The 10,000-nt window shown below is 37.6% G+C and overlaps 1 protein-coding gene across 1 annotated transcript in view; it reads left to right on the top strand.

Annotated features, from left to right (window-relative positions):
- The first annotated feature begins 1,462 nt into the window (after positions 1 to 1,462).
- The window catches only part of FGF22 (fibroblast growth factor 22), a 449,639-nt gene continuing 441,101 nt past the window's right edge, over positions 1,463 to 10,000 (top strand). The window contains exon 1 of the mRNA XM_044053891.1: positions 1,463 to 2,238. Within this exon, the coding sequence (XP_043909826.1) occupies positions 1,962 to 2,238 (277 nt within the window). The 5' untranslated portion in view covers positions 1,463 to 1,961. The remainder of the gene's footprint in view (positions 2,239 to 10,000) is intronic.

The following is a 10,000-nucleotide window of genomic DNA, read 5'->3' as shown; positions in this document are numbered from 1 at the left end:
CAGTAACTTATTAAAGATGGTAATTAATTCAGTACAAGTTTAGCAAGGTATGCTACCGTGTGACACACCATTTCCACATTATCAGATCCATCTTCTCTCTTGTATACTATCCCTCTTTGACTCAACTCATACAATGCATAAACTCGGACTCGTTCTTCTATACTTTTCCCCTGCTTAATCTGTTCTATCTTGCTAACATTTTTTTTACCAGTTGTAAAGCCTTACTTAGTCTGATACCTATTTTCTGGAAATCTTTGTCTTACAATGAACATAGATAAAAATTCATCTATTGTTGCTAAGTTACCCAAATCTTTTCTAATGGAAAGCCATCTTGTAACTGTTAGTTTCTAAAGCCAGACAATTTGAAACAGAAGAACTCCTTTTATATACTATTGTGTGTTTCTGAGAGCACTATGTAATCCTGTTTTTATTTTGTTATAGTTTACAGTTTATTGTTTTTGCTAAGATGTGTCTGAAAACTGTTTACATCAGGCCATTCTCCCAGTTATCAAAAGATAAAATGCAAAAAATAATAGCAATCACAAGAATCTGGTTTAATACTGAAAATCTAGAGGGAGTTTTGTACAGCGAAAGTAGGATATGATGTTAGCAGTGCAAACATGACCAATGCATTTTTATTCATTTATTTATTTATATCTCAGTGTATAGCCCCCTAAGCCACAAGCTAGCTTTAAAAGGTTGAATGTCAGCACTAACATGTTCGCAAACATAGAGCAGTAAGAGGGGCGTGAAGTTCAAACGGCAAGAATAATGCCTTAAACCAACAACGGCAGTGTTTTTGTTTTGTTTCTTAGTCTTTGTTAACTGGGTAAGATCCATTAAGCACTAATGTCTGTCCTCAGCAGTGACCTGGAAGCTTTGATCTAGTTAAGTGATTTGCTTAAAGTTACACAGTGTGCAAGTGGAAACTGGGATTCTAACTTGAGTCAACACGGTTTATATATAGATATTATTTGCAGCTCATTGGCTTAACTTGCTAAGCTATGCATCAAGGGAAAAGGTTACAGAAATAGAGTGGAAGATGCAGAGAGGTTCAGCCATTATTGCTCTAAAGTGATATTTAAAGTGAGTGGCATAATATTCCATTCTTTGTTTTTTCCAAGAGAAAAATACTTTGGGACATGATAACCAGCCTGTCCTGTACTGTGAAGATATCAGTATGTTCGCAGTCTTTATTAATGTTTGCTAATGCAGACATGAGTTTTGCACTAAGCAGTTTGAAAAGGAACAAGGAACTGTCACTGAGCTTTCCGAAGGAGTCACTGTTCCTCTGCATTTCCTTGGAGGACAGACTAGTTCTGTGGGCGTGAACGGGGAATCCTCTACTGTGATGTAAGCATCCACTTTCTTTACTGCCAAGTGAAAGGACAGCCCCCCTGCAGCTATATCCCGCCCTTTTGAGCTGTCAAAAGGAAAAGCTAAGGAAAGAGTAAGTCTAGCAGATACAGGGCAGAGCTGAAAGGGATGGGTGTTTTCTGGTGCTCAGCACTGTATTGAGAGGAGGTACTGAATAACAGATGAGAAAGTAAGCATCCTGGAGAGGCAGACTAAAAGTCAATCTATAGGAAGGAGAGAAGAAGTGCTTATTGTTCCAACAGACTGTTATGTTCTTCTTCTAAGTACCTGTGTGTCTGTACTATGTTGGTATTCAAGAATCAGGTAGAAGAACCTTGCTGTACCTCATCAGAGTACCTAATCCAACAACGCTCCCAACAATCTTGCAATCTTCTCCAGTGACATCAAGTAAACTGAACCCCCAAGACAAAAAAAAAATTGCTACTGAGGTGAGGGGCTTTCCTTTCTGTAGACAGTACTGGATTGCTAGTACAAATCTCAGGTGAGAGCAAAACCAGCTTTTCTGGGCTGTCATATGCTTATATTAGGACATTGTTATCTCCCTTCTTTAAGCCTATTTTAAGAACTGGGCTACCATCTGGAGAATGATGCTAGCCAGAGGGATCCCTGCCTCATCCTGCTATGCCTGCTGTCTAATTGTCATCTTTTCTTGCTCTGTCTTTGCGGGATGCCACAGGAATGCATCCTTCCGATTGCGAGGCAATGCTAACTGTACTTGGAGCCTTGAACGTCACACACGCAGTTACAACCACCTGGAAGGTGATGTTCGGAGGAGGCGTCTCTATTCTGCCACAGAATATTTCCTCAAAATTGACAAAACTGGGAAAGTTAAGGGTACACAGAGAAAAAACTGCATAAACAGTGAGTACCATACATTTTTCTTTTTTCTTTTTTTCTGTAACACTTTGAGCCTGAATCCTAGCTTTGTTCCTATTACATTTGACAGCCTTACATGGGAATCATGCAAAATATTCTGCTGTATCAGGTCTGATTAAAAAAAATGCTTATTTCATGCAATAAAAATTACTGCTGGTTGATACCATTTGATTAAAATGCATCAAGACTAAAATATTTTATTGAGATTTAGTAAGGCTAAAAGTTGAAGGTCTGAGGGGTATGAAACAACAAAAGTGTTATGGCTTGTACCTCTGCAGTTCAGTAGGCAGAATCAGGCTTTACTCATACTGAAGTGCTGACTAGGTCTAACACACTGAACAATTATTATCATGATTAAATTAATTACAATGCAAATTTTTCATAGATGTCAGGAAAAGTCATCAATGCTACTTGTTGGTATGCAGTGGCAAACTATTTTAGAAACTGCTGTTAGTAGCAAGAACGCATCATTTCACAGTCTCAGCTTAGAAACACGTGGGCAGCACCTTTGCTGCCTTGTTGCTTTTTGTAGAGATGTGTCTCTGGAGCCAGCTAGGGCTGTTACTTTTTGTATGTCTTTCAGCATAATGGTTTGGGTCAGTGTTGTCATGCTGGCTTTTACAATACAGTACAGTATAGGGTAAGTTTTGAAAATTCTCAATTCACCACTACACAGGTAGGACCAGAGGTGGAGAAGGATAGGTGGGATACAGAATGATTTCTTATCAAACACCTACCTGGTACAGTAATTCTCCCAACATAAGGGTGGAATTAGAAAGGTACACAATACATTCATTGGAAAGCATGAAACATGTACCAACAAGGAGTATATGTGCTGAAGTACATCTGACATGCTAAAGCACAAGATATATTTTTATGGATGTGTTAAATGTCAGGTATACATGCACTGAAGTACATATGACTTGCTAAGGCACACAGTACATTGTAAGGATGTGTTACATGTTGGGTGCACATTCCACATATTCCGAAATATATATAACATGCCAAGGCACACAATACACTGTAAGGATGTGTTACATGTTGAGTGCACATATTCTGAAGTATATATGACATGCTAAGGCACACAGTACACTGTAAGGATGTCGTACATGCTGGGTGCACATATACTGAAGTAGATCTGACATGCTAAGGCACACAGTACACTGTAAGGATGTGTTGAACGTTGGGTGCACATATACTGAAGTAGATCTGACATGCTAAGGTGCACAGTACACTGTAAGGATGTTCTACATATTGGGGGCACATATACTGAAGTACATGTGACAAGATAAGGCAGACAGAGCACTGCAAGGGTGTGTTACATGTCGGGTACACATTTATTGAAGTACAACTGACATGCTAAGGCACACAGTACATTGTAATGATGTGTTACATGCTGGGTGCACATTTACATAATTTACATACAAGTACATATGATATGCTAAGGCACACAGGACATTATCATGATAAGTTATGTGTCAGCATATGAAATGCATAGTGTGGACTATGCCCTAAGGTAAACACAGCGCATAAAGATGTGTTTGCTTGAAGGATGCACTGTTACTAAGTATTATAGTATGATATAAGTCATATGCTGCATGTTAAAAAAATGTATATATTAAGCAGACACTTCACTTTAAATGATACGTTACCTTGTATCAAGAAGTATCCTGTACCAAAACATGATTCTATTTGTATGTCTATCATTTAACATGTAAAAATCAATGCAGACAGTGTAAGATGCATCATTCATTAGAATAAGTGAACACAATTAGATTAAAATCTCGACTGATAAACTGCTAACTCTTACCAAGACCCCATACTATGAATTTGTTATGCAACATATAACACATCAGGAATACAAGCACTGCTCATCTCTGTTTTTGCAAGAATACCAAGGAAGAGACCCCCTCAAATATCACTAGACTATAAGCAAAACAGTGGTTTAATCCATTGCATTCAACAGCTATTCTGTGTGAGGGAAGAACCATAATTGGAGACAAAATATTTTAACACACACATGCATTAGTGTCAAAATGTGCTATGTATGGTCAGTAACCCCCACACTGTGTCTCAGAAGTGATTCTTTGACAAAGAGTTGGGTGCATGTTGTTGCCTGGGTGCAGACATTGTATAGAATATGAAAGTGGGATGACATGGGTTAACTTGACAAAGTATGACTGTCTCACTGGATAACTATTACTGCTGCTAGAGTAACCTGCACAGTCAACTTTATGGTTGTCATATTAATGCATGTGACCTCTGCTAGAAAATATGAGTTAGTAATGCTAGGTAAAGAGAAACAGGTAGGGATAATGTTTGAGGTAAACCCAGTGTGAGCTGTTTTAGTATTTAGATTAGCAATGGTACCATTTATTGTGAGGGTCTGACATCTGCAATATGTAGGAGTTTAACTTCTTCTTCTTTCGGCTTTTTCCCAGTTAGGGGTCGCCACAGCGGATCACCTGTCTGCTCATGATTGGCAGTGGAGTTTAACAAGAACTTAATTAAAAGTAGTACTAGAAAAGTACAGGACCAAAGATAAAATCTGTTATTTTATGTCAGATGGCTGTTGTATGTCACATGTGACTACATCAGGATGCTTTTAACAGGCAATCTTGACTGTATTGCTGACTTGTGTACATACCTCGTAATCTGCAGGCATTGTATGTAGGCCCAAAAGCCCTTGAATACTTGGAACATCTACCCAAAAGTCTGGACATCTAATTAGCATAAAATCTGAATACCAGAGTAGTACATAACTCTTCCTACTTCCAGTAGAAATGTGAGACACTGCTCAGGAACACATTTAAAAAATAGAGTGACAATAATTATGGAAACAAAAAAGCAGATTATCAAAAGGACAGTGTGAAATCTGCAGACTTGTGAGTGTTACAAAATTCTACAACACAGGGTATTTTCTTTCTCTGAAAAAGGGAAATTTGAAATATTTGCCCTCTTTCTTTAAATTATTGGTGCCAGTGGTATATTGGTCATGTAGTATGGTTTTCTGTGTACTACACAGCTTCAAAAATGGCATGTGATAATGGGGGATTCAGAAAATTACATGAAAGTGTAAATCATGACTAAAAATAGGGAAATACCTCCTAAAATAGGACATTACGTATAGGTGTAAATCAGGTGTGAAATAGGGATACACCTTCAAAAATAGGGGCATTATGTATATAATGCATTACATGTTTTGTTACACACTGGATGGTACAAGTGGAGGTGGGATGCTTTAGTTTATTTGACCAGCTTCTCACTATTCAGTAATGCTACTCTAGCAAATTTACATTTGTAAACAGTTAATTCATATGTCAGAATTTAGGATGTAAACAGCCTTAACAGTGAGGAAAGATGTTGTCAGCACTGCAGTTTCCTCATTTAATGCTGCTTCTCACCGGAGTGTCACAAAACAACCACTGATCACTGTACATCATCTGCCCATTAAACACTGCAGCACTCTATTGGATAGTGTATGCCACCTTTCCAACAAATAGTGTACTCACTGCCTGTCAAGTGTTGCCGCCTACCTTCTCATTAAACACTGAATCGTTCCTCTTTATTAGATATTTTCAGCCTGCCCATCAGATGAGGCTTTTCATTTGTCTTTGAGATAACATGTAGTTTCTACCATGCAGTACAGAAAAATATCAAAAGAAAGGTTGTGCTGAGGCCCCCATACAAGTTATCAATGAGTCCTTAATTGTATTCTCATGTCCAGACCTTAGTGCAGATTTGGGACTATAAACCATGGGGATGATTGTATGATGGAACGTATTGTCATTTATTTGTAGAATAAGTAGGGAGGGAACTGCAGCACACAAAAACGTTACAGTATTAAAAAAAATGTTTCTAGTAGGGAGAGAAAAAAAAGTTTCTAGAACTGAAAGAAAAAGCTTCCAATATCTGAGAGTCATAAAATCAGATAATGGAGGGTGCTTTTTTCCAAAGGAAATGTTTTGAATGAGGGGGGCATGGTATATGGCTGGAAAGGTGTTTTAAGAGATAACATTGGAAAAGCAATTCCTATGGAAGGGGTGGTGATGCAGCAACTCCCCAGAACAGGTGCAGGCAATTGAACTACATATAACTGACATAACGAACACTAGTAAGAGAAAGGAAGAGGCGAAGCCTGAGATGAAATTGGAGCTGTACATTTTGTAGTGGGCAGAGAAAATCATTAAACCTTGTGGCTCAAGTAGGCCTTTATCTGTTATTATCACTTTCTGTTTTTCTGTTTGGATAGAGTCAGAAGGAACCACACCTTATCAAGTATTGCCTCAAAAAAGAAAAGAAAAATAACAGTGTCAGTAATGAGTTCACAATGACATTGCCTTATGTCATAAAGACTTAAGTGTGTCTATCTCCCTGTGTGCATGTTTTTGTCTGTTAATGGGGCATATATATATATATATATATATATATATATACACACACACACGCATACATACATATATGTACATATATATATATATATATATATATATATATATATATATGTATATTCACACATACATACATATATGTACATATATATTTATATATGTATATATGTAGGCATATATATATATATATATATATATATATATATATATATATATATATATTCACACATACATATAAGTGTATATATATGTATGATTGCACTTGTAACTGTATGCATATGCATATATGCTGCAGTACATCACAGAATCTCATTTAATTCAATCACTGTAAACAAATCTCATTTAAATCACATTTAATTGAATCATAATTCACATAAAACTGTACAAGTCTAGAGGTATGTGTGCCAGCAGTGATTCACTGTGTGTGTGTGTGCGTGTGCGTGTGTGTGTGTGTGTGTGTGTGTGTGTGTGTGTGTGTGTGTGTGTGTGTCTGTCTGTCTGTGTGTGTGTATAGATACAAATACACAAACAATCACATTTAATAGTCACGATTATCTGATTTTCCTACTGAAGTAACTTTTCCTGTATATGCATACTTTTTTGCAAATCTTTGATTTCCCCTTACCTTGACTTTCACATCTTTGTTTTCATCTGTAGCCATTTACACCCAAAGAGCATGATATAATAACCCTGTGACCTGCAGTGCTATGAGAGCTGTCCCAGTAACTCACACAAGACTCCGTTTGTAATTCTAACCAAATCCCTCCTGATATGCTTTGAAGTATTTCAGATTGGTTCTTTGGTGTTACTTCACTACTGCACTGGTATTACACTAATTCCATTTACTTGGCTGATTCCAGACTTTTCTGTAACTGATCTGCCCTAGTTATTTGTAGTTGTGTGCAATACCTGTTTCGCTTCATTCCACTAAAACTTACTTATCATATTTCATATAATTTACTGTGATCTTCACTCCTCTCATGGTATCCTTGAAAAAGGGTCTGTTTAAAAAACATATTGTATCTTTTGGCTTTTCCCGGTTAGGGGTCGCCACAGCGGAACTCCGGTCCACTAAATGATTGGTAGTTGAATTTTATGTGCCGAGTTACCAGCCCTGACGCACAACCTTCAACGAAGGTATGCCCATTCACACATGTCTCCACGCAGAAGACGCTCTAGCTGTGAATCGAACCGGACAGCATCTTACTGTGAGGGACAACGCTAACGCAGCACCACCACCGCGGTTACTGTTTAAAAAACATATCTGGAAGAATTTTGTTATATATCATTTTCCATCTTGAATCATAAGAGAAACTGGAATTCAATAACTACTGTGCTACTCTAACCCAACTGCCAAAAAAAAAAGTTGTGAGCCAATTACTCTGTGAAGGTTACGATGATGCCAAGATACCCCAATACGTTGTGGTGGTGTCTTATTTCCTAATGACAGGCCCTTCATCTCTGAAATGAATTCTGGCAACTTATACAACAGTTACTTTAATTTGTGATAGAGTGTTTTAGATGGGGGAGGGGAACCAGTCCATAGCTGAAAGTCCTAATAATTCATGAGAGGCAGCTCTTTTTAAAGATCTGCCCCAGCTAGTCACTTGATCGTGAAGGACTAGCAACACCAATATTTGTAACCGGTCCTCATTTTATTTGATTTATCTAGTCATTATCTCTAGAGGTCAAACATTCCCAGTTGTTTATAATGAGAATGAAAAATCAGCTCGTGTTAGGCCCAGCACAGCACTGGGTATATTCTTAGAAACTCTTAAAAAATACCACTGGTTACCTGTAATAGGAACATATTAATTTTATAATGCTGCTGACTCAAGCCCAGGACTTCTGGCATTTCTTGCACTGAGGACATTGGCTTAGACATGGGAGGTCAAAGTTGCACAGGGGATACTAGTAACAGAGCACAATCTGTACATATTACACTCATCAATACTTTCACTCTTACAATCTAAGATACTTTGGTTGTGTAAGAACTTAGTTATATTTATCAATTTTGTTGTTATATACTGTTAAATGTTTACCATTACAATTATTTCCTTTTCCCATTATATAACTAGTTTGTAACTGAAAAGGTTAGTCCAGTCCACTTACATCAAATAGTAGTAACAATAAAAATAAGGAGTTGACAAAGCATTCTGGAACTTGTGAACTATATTTCTTTCCCTCCAAATTGTGGTTTTGTATTAAAACACTACCCCACCGGCATTTTTGCACAGAAATAGGTGTGGCAAAAGTGATTGACATGGCAAGGGAGTCTGATGTGGCAGGTTAATCATGCATGACTGACAAGCCATGCAGTTTTGCCAGTGCCATCGTGAATATTCATTCTGAATATTCAGATTGGTAGTCAGGGAAATGTGGTACTACTAGTAAGGAAAAAACAAGGAGATGTTAAGGGTGTTTGTTAACGCTTTTCTTCTTTAAAGGACTGCGCTCTTCTTTCTTTCCTTCACGTCTGGGTTTAGAGTAGAAACTGTGTGTGTTAGGTAGGGAGGGAGGTGCCAAAATGTGGCCAGGAAGCAACATACTGGCCAGCTTTGCAGGATGACTGGAAAGTATGTTTAGCTCCACTTGTGTCCATCATATCAGTATTTAGACATTCACCGTAATAGAAACATAACTTTATTTTTATCTTTTCCGCCACATGTAATCTGTTGGTTTAGAATTTCTTTACTGAACTGTGAGGTTGCACTTTACGTACTGTACCATTTTGGTGGAGGGCAATAAGGCATACAAGTCACACAGAGATTATAGAATTGACAGTTTATATTTAATTATTTACAAATGGTCTGGATGCTTTATGCTACCAGCAAAGTGGAAAAGATGCAGTAATTATGCGCTCATACTGTGCCGTTCTCATCAATGTTCATTCTGGTGGAGTTATTCATTTTTTTTTTAGTTTTAGTCCTTTTTTTTAAATGCTGGGACAGTCAGAATCATTGCCAGGCACAAACTCAGAGCAGTGATAAAGCTACAGTATTAAGAGGTCGATGTTTTTCTGTTTTTTTTTTCCTTATTGTGAAAATATGCTTTAATGTTGGGATGTGCAACTATGTTTGTACATGCACAAGAAGGGGAAAAAAAGAATATGTAAGTTGCAAACAAAGATGCTGTTATTTTTATTACATTCATAGGGCAGATGCAGATCATCTTCTGTTTATTCACATGTACAGAAACAATTGACATTATGCGCAGGGTTTTGGGACGGGTTTGGGCGGTCCTTGCTACTGCACATCTGGTGGGGCAGTGTTCTAATACACAGCCCAGATTGATAAGGTTTTCTGTGTTAGATGGTCCTGATATGACTTATGTCATATGCCAATGAGTATCACTCA

Source organism: Protopterus annectens, chromosome 13.part0 (assembly GCF_019279795.1).
Source record: "Protopterus annectens isolate FY-2018-M chromosome 13.part0, PAN1.0, whole genome shotgun sequence".
Taxonomy (NCBI): Eukaryota; Metazoa; Chordata; order Ceratodontiformes; family Protopteridae; genus Protopterus; species Protopterus annectens.
This window is presented reverse-complemented; position numbering and strand designations above follow the sequence as displayed.